This window comes from Papilio machaon, chromosome 13, assembly GCF_912999745.1.
Source record: "Papilio machaon chromosome 13, ilPapMach1.1, whole genome shotgun sequence".
NCBI lineage: Eukaryota > Metazoa > Arthropoda > Insecta > Lepidoptera > Papilionidae > Papilio > Papilio machaon.
The window spans coordinates 5079271-5098576 of record NC_059998.1 but is presented as its reverse complement, the minus strand read 5'-3'; the positions used below and the strand labels follow the sequence as shown (position 1 = coordinate 5098576).

The 19306-nt window shown below is 34.7% G+C and overlaps 1 protein-coding gene across 3 annotated transcripts; it reads left to right on the top strand.

Annotated features, from left to right (window-relative positions):
* Window positions 1-5814: 5814 nt before the first annotated feature.
* On the top strand, window positions 5815-14667 carry LOC106710642. Of its 3 annotated transcripts, none has more exons than XM_045680552.1 (21): window positions 5815-5893; window positions 6301-6408; window positions 6513-6646; window positions 6927-7121; window positions 7336-7428; window positions 7686-7793; window positions 8145-8341; window positions 8555-8687; window positions 8844-8926; window positions 9036-9190; window positions 9466-9621; window positions 9906-10084; window positions 10242-10397; window positions 10529-10654; window positions 10801-11031; window positions 11331-11420; window positions 11526-11666; window positions 11916-12065; window positions 12267-12426; window positions 12883-13321; window positions 14637-14667. In XM_045680552.1, the coding sequence occupies exons 2-20, from the start codon at window positions 6318-6320 to the stop codon at window positions 12987-12989; spliced, it is 2685 nt and encodes an 894-aa protein (XP_045536508.1). In that variant the 5' UTR covers window positions 5815-5893; window positions 6301-6317; the 3' UTR covers window positions 12990-13321; window positions 14637-14667. The 3 variants fall into 3 exon arrangements, with proteins under 3 accessions (XP_045536508.1, XP_045536510.1, XP_045536509.1); XM_045680553.1 differs by lacking the exon at window positions 5815-5893 and adding an exon at window positions 6130-6226; XM_045680554.1 differs by lacking the exon at window positions 9466-9621.
* The last annotated feature ends 4639 nt before the right edge of the window (window positions 14668-19306 follow it).

Genomic DNA, 19306 nt, shown 5'->3' with positions numbered 1-19306 from the left:
CTTTCTGCGTACCAGGGTTTGGGCTTTGTTTGGAACAAAGGTTGTCCCCTACAAACAACCTAGGTTGTCCCTAACAAAGTTTGACATTCGTGCTATTTTTCGAAAATTGTGAGTACTTAGTCGCTGTAATTGTGCAAAAATATTTTGATATTACAGTTTTAGTAAGGTAAAGTTTATAAAACATGGTATACTGCTGTATCGTCGGTTGTAAAAGCCGTAGTGAGCGAAAAGAGAAAAACATAACCTTTCACTCGTAAGTACTGAAACTACGCACTTATTCACATGTATTCATACAAAATAAGGAAGAAAATACAAACTAGTTGTTCTTTACAGTCTTTGTAATAACTAATATGTTAAAATACGGGTAAAATCAGCTAAAATAAAATAGTATTTTTCGAACATTATGCGCCCAAACGCAGATGTCATTTGTGTCAAATAATATACTGTAGATCTGGGAAACAAGCGGCCATATTAAACTTCTTTTCAAATTGGTTGGTTATTACCCGTAAAAATAATACCACCATCTTGTTGTAAAAATTACCCTGAATTTAGGGGAAATAAATTATAGTATGTATAATGTATATAAATGAAACAATTCACATTTTTTATACTATTTTCAACAGATTTCAAAAGGAGTTTTTAATTCTGGTATATGCTGTGTTTTTAAATATTTGATACTTTCTTATCCCGTTGATTTTAAAGAGTATGCTTTTTAATTTGTCCCATGTAAATTTTGTTTCTTAGAAATTACAATCAAAATAGTTTAATATTAAGTAGTTTTACATGTAGTGTTCACTGTAATGATATACAGAGTAATTTAAAATTATATGACTATAATATTGGTATGTTTTTTGTAGCTTTTTATGAAGACTTAGGGCTTCGTGCATATCGAAGAAAAATAGGACATCGTTTGAATGCTCGTCTAATGGACCTAAGACTGAAGAGATGCCGCGCTTTGTTGAAGCGGTACGCGGGAAAAAAATATCGGGAAATTCTTTTTTTGGAGTCACTCAAGACATCCTTGATTAAGGCAGCCGCCGATATTGACATGGACCTCGTTCGTGCTGTGATAGACGACTGGCCGAGCAGATTGAAGGCCTGTATTCAAAATCACGGATGTCATTTTGAATAAACTTTAGTGTCATAAGAATCTATGTTTTGTTAAGTTCATTTTGGTATATAAATGGTCACATAATGAATAAACTTGTTTCAATTATTTTATATTAAACATGTAACAGAATTTATGACCTGACTAAGTATTACTAAAAAAATCTGTTTATGTAATCTTAGTCACATAAACAAAAATTACGCATTGTTTTTTATATTTATTACAATTATTAATTACAATATAATTGGGAATAGATAAATTGGTATATATTAAATTATATCGTAATTATTCATTTTCGGGACAAAACAAATAACTGGTAACCCCAATCCTTTTACTTATATATAGGTATAGTCTATAGTACTCTCTATCTGTCCCTTACGGGTGAACGCGCATGCCATATCTATATAATTCTTCATCTGAGGTATTACACAAGTCTATGACACGGTAATAATAATACCGTGAGTGAGAGAGATACAGTTATACACAATTCCTGTGACGTGACAAAGACAGGGATAACTATCTTCCGTCCCTTTCTGCGTACCAGGGTTTGGGCTTTGTTTGGAACAAAGGTTGTCCCCTACAAACAACCTAGGTTGTCCCTAACAAAGTTTGACATTCGTGCTATTTTTCGAAAATTGTGAGTACTTAGTGGCTGTAATTGTGCAAAAATATTTTGATATTACAGTTTTAGTAAGGTAAAGTTTATAAAACATGGTATACTGCTGTATCGTCGGTTGTAAAAGCCGTAGTGAGCGAAAAGAGAAAAACATAACCTTTCACTCGTAAGTACTGAAACTACGCACTTATTCACATGTATTCATACAAAATAAGGAAGAAAATACAAACTAGTTGTTCTTTACAGTCTTTGTAATAACTAATATGTTAAAATACGGGTAAAATCAGCTAAAATAAAATAGTATTTTTCGAACATTATGCGCCCAAACGCAGATGTCATTTGTGTCAAATAATATACTGTAGATCTGGGAAACAAGCGGCCATATTAAACTTCTTTTCAAATTGGTTGGTTATTACCCGTAAAAATAATACCACCATCTTGTTGTAAAAATTACCCTGAATTTAGGGGAAATAAATTATAGTATGTATAATGTATATAAATGAAACAATTCACATTTTTTATACTATTTTCAACAGATTTCAAAAGGAGTTTTTAATTCTGGTATATGCTGTGTTTTTAAATATTTGATACTTTCTTATCCCGTTGATTTTAAAGAGTATGCTTTTTAATTTGTCCCATGTAAATTTTGTTTCTTAGAAATTACAATCAAAATAGTTTAATATTAAGTAGTTTTACATGTAGTGTTCACTGTAATGATATACAGAGTAATTTAAAATTATATGACTATAATATTGGTATGTTTTTTGTAGCTTTTTATGAAGACTTAGGGCTTCGTGCATATCGAAGAAAAATAGGACATCGTTTGAATGCTCGTCTAATGGACCTAAGACTGAAGAGATGCCGCGCTTTGTTGAAGCGGTACGCGGGAAAAAAATATCGGGAAATTCTTTTTTTGGAGTCACTCAAGACATCCTTGATTAAGGCAGCCGCCGATATTGACATGGACCTCGTTCGTGCTGTGATAGACAACTGGCCGAGCAGATTGAAGGCCTGTATTCAAAATCACGGATGTCATTTTGAATAAACTTTAGTGTCATAAGAATCTATGTTTTGTTAAGTTCATTTTGGTAAATAAATGGTCACATAATGAATAAACTTGTTTCAATTATTTTATATTAAACATGTGACAGAATTTATGACCTGACTAAGTATTACTAAAAAAAATCTGTTTACGTAATCTTAGTCACATAAACAAAAATTACGCATTGTTTTTATATTTATTACGTTTATTAATAACAATTTAATTGGGAATATATAAATTGGTCTATATTAAATTATATCGTAATTATTCATTTTCGGGACAAAACAAATAACTGGTAACCCCAATCCTTTTACTTATATATAGGTATAGTCTATAGTACTCTCTATCTGTCCCTTACGGGTGAACGCGCATGTCATATCTATATAATTCTTCATCTGAGGTATTACAAAACGTAGACCAAACCAGAACTTCATAAACTAAGAATTTGAACCACGGACAATCGCTTATGACAGATAATCATTCGCTCACTAAATGTCATTCGATAATAAACGTTCCGTTTCTGCGAAAGTTGTAACATCTGGCTATCTTTTATCGGGTATGTATATAAAATGGAATAGAATAAAGCACGTCAAACGGAATTCTTTTGAAAGTGCCCGCCCCACGCGATCTTTGTTTTTACGTGTGTAATTAATTGTCAATAAACTAATTGAAAATGGATCAACGATATGCAAAATGATCTGCAAATTGGACTTCTGAGAAGAAAGTAAATAATTAATTACCTACTACTTAATTTACTACTACGTTTAAAAACTATCTTTGATCCGGAAGAATTATTTTATTTTTAATATTTTAGGAAATATTGCGTCAATTAGTCGCGTTACTTTTTCCATCCACTATTTTTTCCGCAAAACGTTTGGTAAATCGGTACTTTTGTCTTAAATCTTCATTCGACAATTCGACGAAAGGATCCAAACGAACTCGACGTTTATTAGGTTGACGTGACATTTCTAATATCTCCATTGTTTCAATATCTTCAATGTCTTCCATGTCCATTAAATTAACCAAATCAGATTTTTAACAAAAACCCGATAAGGCACAAAACTCGTAACTAAGCGGATAGCAAATTCAAATGAATAACCTTTAATTTGACACTTCTGACATAAGTCTAAATCTGTGGTCTAAATAGTTAAACCTGGGAACGCAATGGTTTAAAGTTGTTACCATAGATAGTCCAGGTTTAACGTTAAACTACGTTTTGTAATATGAATTTTAAATAAACCACTTCGAATGTAGGTTTAAACCAGGTTTTATAGTTAGACCACGTTTTGTAATAAGGCGGAATATGTATGCAAAACGTTTTTACTTACGAATATATTAATATTCTACAATCATTTAGCTATAGATATATCAAATGTAAATACAAAAATATAAGACCTACACTTTTCGAGCGACATAACTTCGCTTTCCTTTACATATTTGTAAAGCAATTAAAACTCTAAACTGTTGCATGAAAGCTTAAAATCGCTTGAACTATACGCTAATATGTTTTAATTCGTTAATTTTATTTTTGTGTGGCAATTAACATTTATTCTGTAATAATAACAAATTTTCTATTTCAGACCCTCAAAACAGACGAATAGCACTTAGACTTCCCGGGACTATTTTCACTCCCCTTAACTGATCAGCAGTTGTTATAGAAAAAGTCTTTTCAAGAAAGTGATAATTTAGTCGCTACGTTGTTGCCTTTTTAACGGTATTACAGGCACAACGCGTGAGGTGTGGGATATTATTACTGATCATTCAGAGTTAATCGGATGAAGTTCTGCTAAAAATAATTTAAACTTTGTTGTATGTAGTACTTGCATCACAATACAGCACGCGTATTCATATCATACTACGCTGTAATCGACGGCATTCAAGTCTTTGTGATATTAAAAACCTTGAAGAGAAAAGGAAGTTTAAGAATGAGTGATCATTGCCTGCCCCACTGAGTTTCGGGCGTGATTAATTTCTAAATTTTTTCTTTAACAACTAGGTATTAAAAATCGTATACAAAAATATGACTGAGGTACGCATAGGCTATGACAAAAATTGCGACCTTAATGTCTGTATCGTTTACAAATGTACGGAAGAAATAAGACACTTCGTATTTAGTCTTATAACCACAACCAAATCTATGACACATAAATACATAAATGGCCAGCTGTCATGTAATATTGGAAGACATAGTTACATTAAAGCGCTTTTTATGATAATCGATATGGTTATTTATATATTTAAATCGTATACATTTTTTTATATTTTATCTAAATTATAATGTCTGACCATTAATCTAACCAATGTGACAAAACTATATAGGTATCGATGGTCGGTAATGTCTAAGTTACGAGACATTGATATAACAAATCCCAAAAGTACTTGGGTATCGGTAATGGTATAATTATAACACCGTATATGTTTTTTTTAAATTTTCAACCAAAAAAGAGATTTCTGTTTCATAAACATAGCGTAATATAATTGGCATATATTATATAAATTTAGCGACAATGAGCAATTTTTTCGCCAATATCTGATCTTCGATAAGTGATCGAAATAACGCCTAAGAAGAAGAAGTCAGAATTTGCTTATCAGTTTCTAATTATTAAAATTTTTGATAAAGAGTTTCTATAAATAGTATTTTTCTACATTCAATCAACCAAATATATAAAAATCTTTTAATAAAAACAACTTTTGTAACATATGTCAAATATCTTAAGCCGTAGAATAGAAAACTAATGAATTGAATTTGTTTTTACCGAATAAAACGGTAAATAAAGCTTTTCTACAAAGAAATTTTACATGTCGGCATAAAATGTCGGCTTAATCGAATAGCGGTGAACTGCTTCGGCAAACCATTAACAGCAAGTCTGTTACGATATGCCTAATTGGTTGCTATTTTGTCATTGGTAGAAAACAAGCAACTTTCATCACCTATTGGCTGGTTAGCACATGTGATGCAAAGAGAACAAGAATTGTCGGCGTTCGCTAGAGGGCGTAATGATTTTGACGGTGAATGCTTTTTTTCTCTCATAAAGTATTTGGTGCTTGCATTAGGTGTTCCGTTTTTCGTTGTGTTTGCGAAGTGATATAATTTATTTAAAAAAAATATAATTTTGACATTGTTTTGGTAAGTCCTAAATGTAACTAAATAGGAAGAATGACTTTAGCGTGGTTTATTAAGACATCGATAAGTAGCATCTAAATTTATAACAGCTTGTTATAATGTAAAGCATAATGCTAAGCGTCGCTGCCTTGTGTCACAGATAGAAATTTCAATTAAATGAGTGAATTGTTTTAAGTTATTGGAATGTTTATGTCTGAGGTGGAATGATCTTATTTTTTTAAAATTTTTAAATATTGAATATCGTAGGTTTAAATTTTCCTTTATAAATAAATTGGTATGTTGAACAATACACGCATTTAATGAGTTGGCGGGAAGTTGCCGGCCAAGATTAGCAAGGTTATATTTGTGATATCTATCAACAATAATATTCTGATTTCATTCCATTATTTGACTCATTGAAACTTTTATAGGTTATCAGAATAGTAAAATGACAACCGTAGAAGAAGGCGAATCGCCTTCTGCAGAAGTTGCGGCGGGAAATCCTGACGAATTAGCAAAAAATCCGACTGCGTTGAAAGGTGATTACTAGCGAATGACCTAATTAAAATAATGAAAATCTAAATGGAAGTTTTAAATGTAATTTTAAGCTTTAATTTGTTAATTGATACATTACATATTACAGAGGCTCATGAGGAGATGGCCACTCTTGATGTACTGGTTTGTGGACAGTGTCACTCTGCATTCCACTTTTATGAAGAGTTCAAAGAGCATAAAGATGCTAATAATTGTGTTGGGAAGTCTCCAGTAAGAGATAGTGTAAGTGTATAGCATTTATCTCATCTTTAGTAGTTTCAGTAGCTATATATTTCTTCATGATCAATATTTGTTGTTGCTATTTCAATGATAAACAAAATATAAGAATAGGCAAAGAATACTTTGGGTAATGATAAAATAATGATGTATTAAACATGTTAATATTATATGTTATTGTTATAAATTTTAATTTTTTACTAATGAAAGAAATAGTTGAATTGATAACTAGGAAATTTGATTTATGTATTGATAGTGATTGTCATAATAAAAATTATTTTTTTAGAATGAAAGCAAAGCTCAAGTATGGGCTTTTCTATTGTGGAAGTGTTCTTCGGCAAGGGATGGATCCACATCAAATGCGGACAACAGCTGGAAACTATATCAGCAGTGGTGTCGCATGCCGGAGGCTCAACGAACAGCATGGATCACAGCTGGCTCTAATGTGCAGGCTTTGTCTAAGTTTGCACACGCTAAAGTTGTAAGTTATTGCAAAAACTTCAATGTTTTCTTATGACTAGTTAGACATTCAAATTTGGATAAATGTGTTTTATAAACAATAAAATTGTGGGTTTCTTCAGCATAAAAATAATGTCCACTCTCTCATTAGCTCTGAAAAAACTAAGTTTTTTTTGGCATTGAATGTGTTAAGCTAATGGATACAACTATCAATAAATAACTTGTTTATATTTTAGATGGAAGTAAAGACTGAAGATCAACTAGTGCCAGTCCAAACTCCCACCACAGAAGTTAAAAAAAGAGGTAGACCAAGAAAAATACCTAAAGTGGTAAGACCATTTAAATCCAAAAATTGATATAGTATCACAAGTCACAATTTAGCCAACTTATTTTTATAGTTTTTTACAAAGCATAATTTTGAAGATTTTCTGCATAATATTTATAAATTCCAAAATGTTTAGATGTAAAATTTGAAGATTATAATTTTTTTATTTTAGGTTCTTTGTTTCTAATTTATTAAATTAACATATAATCAAATTGGGTGTTATTTTGCGATGAAAAATTTGTATCATAATGAAACTTGCAGGAAGACTCTGAAGCGCTGCCATCTGGTGAAGAAAGTGATGACTTTAAATCTAACCCCGCTCACAGAGCCATGAATAAATCAGTTACATTCCAAACACCAAGGCCAAAGGTTAAATCATTTTTGTAACATCCCAGTCATACAAATGCACAACACCACAGCTTCATGAGATTACCAAGACTATAACCAGTACACTACAATTTTCTTCACCATTTAAATTTAATACAGCTTAATACAAATGTGGTTGGAAATGTGAAATAAAAATGATTATTTTCAATACAATATGTCTTAGAACTTTATACACAATTTTGTGATGTTAAACAGGAATTTGTAGGACCACCAAGTATTGTCGATTTTCGATATGTAATGCATTATTCATAAAGAAATAGATGCTCATGCATTAATTTCATCTTTATATTAAAGTATTTTAACTAAACTATTTATGATTTTTTGTTTTTTTAGGACTTCTCAGACAAAGAGTCTGTACGTAACGCGCAGGAGCGAGTGCCACCAGAGGAGAGGATAGCGCGGCGCACGGAGCGCGAGGGAGCAGATCCCGCGGAGGCTGGCGAGTACGTTGTAGAGAAGATCCTCGCCAAACGATTCAACCCGCGCCGGAAACAGTATGAATACTTACTCAAGTGGGAAGGATATCCACAGTAAGTACAAATTTATTTACACACAAACTGCTATTTCCTACGTAAAAGCTAAGTGCTACTGTTAATGTTTGTAAAAAAATTCGATCATTCAATTAGAAGAATGAGTTTATTTCTCCTAATAAAAGGTAGATATTTGATGTACTATGGCATTATACCCTACATAAACATTGAACATGTTTTTCCTAAGTATGATATTTGTTTTAATAAATATAGTGAGCAAAACACATGGGAGCCAGTAGAGAATATGGAGACATGTAAACATCTTCTGGAAGCGTTTGAGAAGCAGCTCGCGAGACAGAAGGAACTGAAGGCCCTCAGGGCTCAACAGCAACAGCATCCTGTGCAGGTAAATTAAAAGTGTAACTCTGCGTTTCATTAAAAAACTGACAAAGTTTATCAGTGACGTTTTAGTTTACATTTGTGTATAAAATATTTAAGATACTTGTAACATTTTTAATATCAATTTTTAAATCAAGATCAACTAATTTTATATTTTTTTTAGGTTAAACAAATTAGCACACCTTTGCCACAAATTGTCAAGCAGGTTGTTAAAAAATCTGACAGCCCCATGATTTCTTCTTCTGGGTAAGAAATAAAATATTTATTAAACATAATATCTACACATATTTACTTTGTGGTAATTATTGTGTAAAGTGCAAATATTATTGGTATCTTTATCAATTATACTTTTCAGTCGCCTACAAAGAACAAGTAAAGTGCGTGCACTGGATCAGGTGAAGGCGTGGTGCGGCGCAGAGGACGAGCCCGCCGCTAAGAAGATAAAGAAGGAACTGTCCAGCGAAGAGGAGGACTATTCCGACGCAGAATCGCCCAGGAGTAACATGCAAAGTAATTAATATTTATCCTTATAAATATTAACATTGGTAGTTGCCTGTAATTCTATTTCAGTTCTGTACAGTCAAAGAATTAAATTCGCTTCCCATTTAAGATCGAATATCTTAAAACAAACTGTCACACAAAAGCTATAATTAGGAACATACATTTGTTCCTATGATAAGTTTGATTTCATTGTAATGGGTATGGAATTAATTTCCTCGACTGTACACAACATGAAATAAGATTAGAGATAGAACGAGGTTGTATATGATTCTCGGCGATTTCAGCTGAGAAGAGAGTACTGAATGGGAATGGTATGGAATCACCAAAGTCATCATTAGACCCTGAACTTGTGAAGTCACTCGGGCTCAGTGGCAAGGGCATGCCGAATATAAAGGGGGTTATACAAGTTGATCCGAAACATATGCCGAATCTTACCACAGGTAAATACGGCACTTTTATTGTTTTAACTGTGTGGTTTGACATTTAGAAATGTTCATAGTACACAATACAATTGAATAAGTAATAATATTCAAGCAGAAAAGAATTGAGCGTGTCTATCTGGGAAATATGTACTTCTTTAATATCATTTAATTCGTGTTTTTGTTTTATTTTGCACTCAATTTTCTTGTAATAATCTGCCCCCCCTAAAAAGGTGACTATTGTTCTTGGTTTTCCACACAAGTTATGTTCACACACATAAGTTAAACACCACTCTTCTTTTTAGGTATTTACATAATGTCGAAAAGTTCAGGCATAATGAAGATTGATTCACCTGGAAAACTAGGTCCCGGCCTGAACATTGACCAAGATGTGATCCGAAAACAAATATTAGCAGCTAAGCAGAAAAAGCTTGAAGAAAGTAAAAAGAATGCGTCACCGATGAGAACACCTCTCTCTGCACAGGCATGTTCAGTGTTAATTATATCAACAAAAATAATTTTAACATTTCGTCTCATTGCAAAAGAAATTACCTAAATATCTTATATTGCTATGTCCATCCCTTAGAAACTAAAATATGGCAGTATTTTATTTATTTACGGAGCGATGTTTCTCTTCTTAGCCTAAACGAACATACTCAGCAAGCGGACAACAAGTTACAGAAAAGACCATTATTACACCGTCAGGACAGAAGATTATTCAGCGCACAATACAGCGGCCGTTCGGACAGTCTGAGGGCAAATCGCCCGTCACTATCCTTAACAAAAAGCTGGCGCAGGTAACAATAACTTCTTAAAATGAAACTTTATTTAATGTTGACACAACTAAGCCTAAGTTAGGTGTTTACAAAAAAATTAGTATTTCCGACAGTCTGTATTCTAATAATGATGTTTTTGTGTGCTATGACAGGGTGACAGTTTGTTGCGGCGCGGCGGGTCTATGCGTGGTCGCGGTCGGGGCGGGTATTCTGTGTCTACGGCCGGTGGCAACATCGTGCGTATTCGTGATAAAACTACGTCCTTTGACTTTGACAAGGTGTCTATTTATTTCACTAAATAAATTAATAGTGGTAGAGCTTCACTTCTCTATGATAGTTGAATTGTTAATCATGAAATCTTGGGAAATTGCCTTGATTTTACTTGTTTATCATTCTTCATTACTTTACTTACATTATTTTTCAGTCGGACGCATCTTCGGAATCATCGGACGGCATAGAGGATCCGTTCCCAAGTGATCTTGGTCCCTTACCATCGCCGAGTCCGGAGCGCGAGTTGACCCTTTGTCCATTAACGGGCAAACGATTGGCGCGCGCAGAAGGCGAGCCTACACCTCCGCCGACACCACCCCCACCGCCCACCCCGCCGCCCGCCACCACTCCGCCACCCCATCATAATGCTACTATGCTTATGAAGGTTAGAATACTTACTATACATATTCTGTTTATTTAAAAAGTTATAATTCATTAGCCCCGCTCACTAACATCTCTTCGCGACGACTAACAACTCTTTGTCGATGTACTTTGACCTCGCCAATCTTTAACAGCTGCCTTTGCTACATGCTAATGTTACAAAGGCGTTCCTTGCTGTTCCCGCAAATTGTTTGCCCCCTTATCTTATAAAAAAACTCGAGACATTTTTAAGAGTGATTTTTACCAATACATACTTGTAATTAGCGACAATAAATCATAGCAATGTTTATGTTGTATATGCAGGTGGAGATGTCTCCGGGAGGCACGACAGGGATGTTGGTGCAAGGAGACGGAGCACAGCCATCCTTACCTGTGCTCACAGATGAAGATGGAGTAAGTTATATGTACTAATTAAATTAAACAACCTATATAAAACAAAAGTTATCTTACAAATAATATTAGACTATGTGATTGTATAATATATGCGTGTATTAACAGACAGAAGTAAAGATCGAGGCGAGTGCGGTGAAACAACTTCTAGAAGAAGGCGTGGGTGTTGACGACGGCGAGGAAGTGGGCCTGCTGCACGCTGGACACCCACCAATCATGATCCGCGGTGAAGATGGGGTTCTCTATCAAGTAAGTTAATCATTTGAAATTATTTTGGTTTGTTCTTAGTATTAAGATTGGTAATAAAATTTAGAACTCAAGTTTTCGTTAAATATTTTTAAAGTATACAAATTATTTTGGTTCATAACAGTAAATAAAACTTTTAGTGCATATCTATAATGTAACTGTAAGGGAAACTTACTCAACAAGTTGAAAAGCAATTCAAAACAAGAAAAAAGTTAAATATTTAGCTATGAAAATTCTTTTATTATGTAATAGGTCGCCGGTGAGAACGAGGACGGGCAAACAGTGCTGGTGGCGGCGCAGGGGGTAGAGGGTGTGGAGGGTGTGGAAGGCGCAGTTGAGGGCGAGGAGCGCGGGGACGGCGAGGGCGAGGGTGTCATGTATGTCACCAGGGAAGAGGGACAGGTCAGATACATTCAAACTCTATTTTCTCTTAATAATAACTCAATTTGTAAATTAGAAGAGTTACAACTAATCTAATATTTCAGCTAAATATGCTCAATTTCTTAATGAGCGTTTCCGGTTATAGTAAATTTGGAGTAAAATTCTATGTTTTTTATGTTTAATAATTTATTTGATAAATACAATGTGAGTGTATGTATGCAGGACATGCTGTCGATTGACTCGAGTCAGTTGGCGCAGCTGCTGCCGGGAGGCGAGGCGGGCGGCGCGCTGCAGCAAGTTGCCGTGCAGATGGAGAGCGAGTCGGGCGAGGACTCCACGCAAGTCATCGCGCAGCTCGTGCAGGCCGACCTGCCTTCGCCAGGTAAGTACACAGTTCCCACTGACGTTGAATAGATATTCACAGCCCAGAACATTTTTTATCTTACATAAACATAAAAAATAAAACTATTATTATTATATAACAATATTTTCAACTTCCAGTTTTTTTTGTTAGGTTGTCCTTCGACATAGGCCTCTCCTAGATTCCTCCTCACTTCCCTGTCCCGGGCTAATCTTCTCCACCCCTTCGGTTGATCATCTTCCCATCTCTTGTCTTTTCCCCACTGACGTTAGCTACAAATAGATTGTTGTTGACCCATAATATGCACCATGGCTCTATATTGTGACATCTCATAGCTCCCAAATGGAACAAACGTGTCCTTTCGACAAGAGATATTTATACTGGTGACCATTTGAACCACCAATCAGTGCCTGACTTTTAAGTAACTTCATAACATATTTAATTGATATACCATATTTTTCTATCTATTGTTATTAGGTGGCACACGGCGTGTAGTTTTGTTATTACCTGACGGCACACTCACAATGGCGGAGCTGGACAAGGAACAGTACGAGACTATAACGGGGGCCAGCAAGCCGGAATGAGGTTCGGATGACATTATGAAATGTTTCCTAATGGCCTAGTGTCCCTCAGTGCATAATGTGTTTACTGTGTGTGAACATGGATAAGATGTTTTTAAGTGGACGGAGTTTGGAATAATTGTAATTGTGCTATAGATGGTTCAACTTAATTTGGCGCGCTGTGTTTGACGATTGACAGGTATGACTTTGTGGTTTATATTTTGGTCATATTTAGCACCACGCGACAATATGACTTAAACTATCTATACGACTGTTTGGTTTGTAAGAATAATTTAATTTAAATTTTTAATATAAATGACTAAAACTTAACTCGGTACACTCATATTTTTATGAGTGTACCTAGTCTTGCCATATATTCTGTCCCTAGCTAAAACATGTCTATCTCAAAAATAAATTAGCTAAAAGTAATGAAATACAACACAGTTATTCTTTATTAACTATTTAAAGGAACAAATAAGAAATTAACTCAATATGACTAGTTTTGGCTTCACACATGTCTTCAATCAATCCGGACACTTGTCTATCGCCGCACGCACCGTTTCCAAAGGTATCGAAGCCTCTCCTGCCAGCAAATAACGTTTCAACAACTTGATACTGTGGTGAGGTTTCGAGCAGGCTATCTCTCTAAAACTGTCCACAGTTGTTAATCCCTAGGGCTGAGGTCTGAACTGCCCGAGGGCAATCTTCACACGCGATAAAACCCGGCAAATTGTCCTTTAGCCACTGCTGAGTGGTTCGTGCTTTATGTGCCGGGGCCGAGTCCTGTTGAAAGATCCAATGCTCATTGGAAAACATTGTTTGAGTGAGTAGCTTCACAACAGGCTCCAAAATGTCACTCAGGTAGTTTGCCATCTTCGTTTTTATGCCATTTTGGCAAAAATGGAGGTCAGTGACCCCTTCGTACGACACGCCCCACCAAACCATGACTGATGCCGGGTGATGGCCTCTTTTCACCTTGGCAACCTTCTCCAAAGCCTCCTGAGAGCTGTGAGCATAGACCCTGTCATTTTGACGGTTGTATTTCTCTTCTACCGTGAAAATTTTCTCATCGGAAAACAGGATTCTTCGGTACCTGCCTTTAGCGTGCTGTTGAAACGGCTATTTCGCTCTGGTCGCTCTTATGATTCGTAAAGCAACTGTCAAGCGATATCGTGTACTTCATAGATAAGCGACAAGTCTAAGGTCTTCTTTAGTCATGCGAGAGATGGTTCTCGGTGGAATTTTCATCTCCCTAGACAAGATTTTCTGCTTGCGGAGAGGATTTCTTCAGATTCGCTCAGCGACAGCTTTGATCACCGCTGGCGTCCTGGAATTACGCTGGCTGCCGCTCCTGGGCCTGTCATCGATAGAGGACATCTCACTGAACCTTTTGATAGTAAGGTACACGAATTTCATTGAGATTCGAAGCGATTGTAACAGATTGAATATCTCGCTCGAAGTTTTACTGCACTTATGTAGAGCTGTTACAGCGATTTGATTGTCTTTGCCACCCCACTCCATGATGATTTCTTGGATGAATACCATCAAGTGAGGGTTTTCTAGGAGAATGAAACCTGCTAATGTCACATGAAAAAAAAAAAATTGAAATGACATTCCATTTTCGAAAAATTTTAATACAAAACTTTGGGACAGTATTTATGGCTAGACTAGGTAAATTTAATGTTATATTTATTAAAAACAGCACTAGAAATGTGTTAACAACAATATAAAAGGACTTAAATTCATGTATCAATTTTTATGACAGATATTTTGTAGTGCAAATATAATCCTGACAAGTGCTCATGTTTCGATGTATAAGTAATGAACTTGTACACTTATGTGTTTAAAAATTTTGAGTTTCCATAGCCAAACACTCGTAAAAAAACATAATGTTCTTGTTTGAGTGTGACAATGATGGTAACTCACAAAAGTAGTTTTTCTTTTAGTGAATCTTTAAAAACTATGTCGGTGTTGGTGATTGAGAATACAATTCGATGGGTACCGGGAATAAAGCCGCAATCGTAAAAATGAAAATGTTCAGGAAAAAATATTTAATGAAATTATGGAATAACTATAAAACCACTGAATATCTTAAAATAAATTATATGTCACCTTGTTCGTTATTTTTTGCCTAAAGTACTGTTGCAGTTACAAGATTGTATATTTTATCCAAATAGGAAAAAATCGGTAAAGATCATATTGCTACTATTTATGTCGAAAGGTTGTTCCCATAATAGTCACTTACAGCTTTGTTCCACGAAAAAAAAAATTAATGTTGATACAGTAATAATATGTTACAGCTTTTTTCAGTGTATTATAGGATACACGATGGATACAGTAACCATAGTTTGTGTTCTTATTCCTTGAACTTGATGAGCGTTTTGTGGACGGTATTCATATTTTACTGTATATTCATCGTTGTATGTTTTTTTTTAATCTTTTATATTTGCGTGAATATCTTATTTTTATTGACAGTGCTTTTATTATTATTATTTTTTTACTAGAAATATAAGAATGGATCATTTAAAGTGGTAGAAATAAAGAGCATTATGTTATTATTAAACAATCATTTTTTATTGAATCAAAGTAGCATAATTAAAATGACAAATTCGTGACTTTATAAGACTTTTTTACTTATATTATCCATGAAAATTAAGAATTCCTAATAAAAAAGGTACTTATGCTTAACTTTAAAACTTGTGCTATTTAAATTAAATTATTTTATAAAATGTACCTACTCTAATTATAATAAACTAAGACTAGTTTATTAGGAACTGTAGGAAATAAACTCATCTAAACCAACATTCGTATTATCTTAACATAATAAAAAATTGGGTACCAAAATATTTAAAGCAAAATCACGTCTAAAGACTTGACTCTTGTAGCGGATCCTGTACCTCAGCAGCTTCGTGGGTTCCACATGCCAAAGATTTATAGAAATCGTGATAATATTGTGGAATATCATGACTGTTACAAAGACTCAGTAGATCAGAGTACAGAGCTTTCAACACAGGAACCGGTTCGTTGTAAGCTACTTGTAATTCAGGAAGAGTTGCAGATTCAGCTGTAGAATACGTAGAAACAACGTCTAAACGTGTAAATTTCTCTAAGATGTCACCATTATGTTTTACTCGTATTTCGGTGTTAATAAATATATATTATCTGCGACATTTAAGTACATGTCATTTACTAAGAAAGCCATCGCAACTGCTAAGGCACAGGCACAAGATAAATTATATGAATCCCTGAACAGCCCGCCGGGACAAAAACGCCTGTTCCGTATAGCAAGAGAGAGAGAAAGGAATGCAAGAGATGTAAACCACATCAAGTGTATTAAAGACGATGAAGGAAATGTATTGGCGGATGATAATGATATTAAAAAGCATACGATAGGGTTCCGAGGAAGGTTTTGTGGTGGGCTTTGAAAGTGAAAGGAGTGCCTGGGAAATACCTGCAGCTTATTCGTGCTATGTATTGTCGAGCCAATACACACATCCAGTCCGCTGTTGGCGATAGTGACAGGTTTGGTGTCTCGGTAGGCCTACACCAGGGTTCGGCTTTAAGTCCGTATCTCTTCCTCCTGGTAATGGATGCGCTAACATCAGACATACAGGAGGAAGCACCCTGGTGTATGCTTTATGCTGATGACATCGTGCTTGTCGGGGAGGATGAATGCGAGGTGCAGAGCAGGTTGGAAAAATGGCGAGATAAATTGGAGAGAGCTGGTCTTAAAATCAGCAGAACCAAAACTGGACATTTGTTCTGCGATTTTGGTGGTCCGACCAGCTTTTCTCCAATCGCTTTAAATGGTGTTGACCTACCAACCTGCTCCGATTTTAAGTACCTCGGTTCACTCGTCCAATACGATGGTGGTGTTGACCGGGATGTGAAAAGCCGAATAAATGCAGATTGGATGAAATGGCGACATGTCACCGGTGTGACTTGTGATCCAAGAATGCCAACCAAGCTTAAGGGACAGATCTACAAGTCAATCGTAAGACCTGTCTTATTGTACGGATCTGAATGTTGGGCCACCAAGGTTTCGGATGAAAGAAGATTGCATGTAGCTGAGATGCGTATGCTAAGATGGATGTGTGGTGTGACAAGAAAAGATAAAGTTAAGAATGTGCATATCAGAGGAAGTTTGAAAGTAGCGCCAGTTATCGAGAAATTGAGGAGCAGAAGGTTAGCGTGGTTTGGACATGTTATGCGGAGGGATGATAATCATATAAACAAAAAAGTAATGAGATTGAATGTGGATGGCTATAAAGGTAGAGGAAGACCAAAGAAAGTATGGATGGATTGTGTGAAAGAGGATATGCGTAAGAAGGGGGTAAATTCAGATATGACGTCTGATAGAGATGTATGGAGGAGTAGTACATACTGTGCCAACCCTCCATAGGGATAAGGGCAGGTTGATGATGATGATGATTTAAGTACATGTCATTTGTAAAATATCAGAAAACAAAAATTTTGACACAGGTACATTAATTCGAATCATGAACAGATGACTATAAAATTGTAAAATAATTATTGTAGATTATTATCTTCAGTAATACAAATAAAATAACTATAGTTTGGTAGTCTTGTGCGTGAATTAATATTTGCTGCCATTGAGTAACGACTCAACGATAGTTTAGTAGGTACAGCAATGTTTAGTGCGAATCTGTTAACATCAAAGTAGGTACAGTAATGTATAGTGCGTTTAATGTTTACATGTTTTATTCCCTGGAAGAAAGCCGTAATTACAATTGCTGGTCTAAAATTGAAACAAAAATTTCACTTTCAACATAACCGTATTGTTCCAGTAATATTTTTCTAAACGTTTACCAGGAACAAACAATTAATGTACAAAGTGATTTTTCTATTTTTGTCATTTTTCATCAGAATTAAGTAAAAAAAATATATAAGGTGTATTTAGGTCCGTAGATACCGAATCTGACTTAACCCGAAGACTGTCGCAATATCCATTGCGACATTATTCCAACTACCCATCGAATTGTATATATGATAGTATTCATTTAGTTTTTAATAACATTTTCAATAGTGACTTGAATCACACTTTGTGTAAACAGTCAGTGTTGCAAGTAGTAGCATTTTTTTTTTGTTATTTACATAATAGTAATAGACAAGGTGTAATAAAACACCTCTACATACAAACATATCTTGGTACATCTTGAACATGTTGTTAAATGTCATTTTTTATCTCGAGGGGTGAAAGGCTATTTGTTTTAAGCGACATTTTTTGAGATATTGACATATATATATATATTCAAAATCAGAAAAATTCCCTGATTCTGAATATATATATAAGTCAATATCGCAAAAAATGTCGCTTAAAACAAATAGCCTTTCACCCCTCGATCTAGTTTTGTGGTTTTTACTTGCATTATTGTGTATGATGTTTCAAATCAAGACTTATTTCCAAAATATGTGTGAAATTCAAATTTTTTACAAGGAAATAAAGCTGTATGTATTATATAGATCAAAAGTACTGATTGTTAAATATGTTTGCGATGAAATAAATTATTCTAATGGCGTTATTTACCTGCGTTATTTTCTTTACAATAACTTTGTAAGTCTTGATTTGAAATAAACTAAGGATTCAAATTACTTGTCACGCCGACTGTAAAATACGACATGTGTATTATATAATTAGTTTATCACAATAGGATATAATTAGTTTAACATTGTCTATATTATGAGCAAAATATTGTAAATATTAAAACTGCACATTTTATCTTTCGTGTTCGATCTTTTATTTAATGCTATAAGTTGGAAACACTCGTTAAATACAATCATAACAGGTAACACTGAACCACTCACGTGGGATTGGCAAACAAGATTTTGTAAACCTTAAAATTTTGGCTTTAAAAGTTTACGGCCGGCCGCCTACCTGTCACCAACCCTACTTCGGAGGAATTTCATAAAATTAAATACAATATAAACTAAATAATTCAATATTCTAAAAAAACATCTCGAGTAAAAATGAGTAAGATAGCATTATAAATAGAAAAAACATTAAGCCCTTGTCGCTAGTAGTTGCTGATCACCACATACTTCAAAGGTACTGTTATTCTTTACTACCTCTATATTGATAATCGTCTTGCATTGACTTTTCAAAACATAAATTCAAAGTCTAAGCCCCCTTTTGTCCACTTTGTTATTTTTTTTTATTGGATGACTCCACCATACCTACCATTAAAGTGTGACTACACATGCCCATAAAATGGAGCAGTAGCTGGCATAGGCATGTTACTGGTACGTGTCTGTCACTGGTGCAATACGGATACTTTTTCAAGTTACTTGCACAACTGTTACTTTGAAGATTGATAACATTT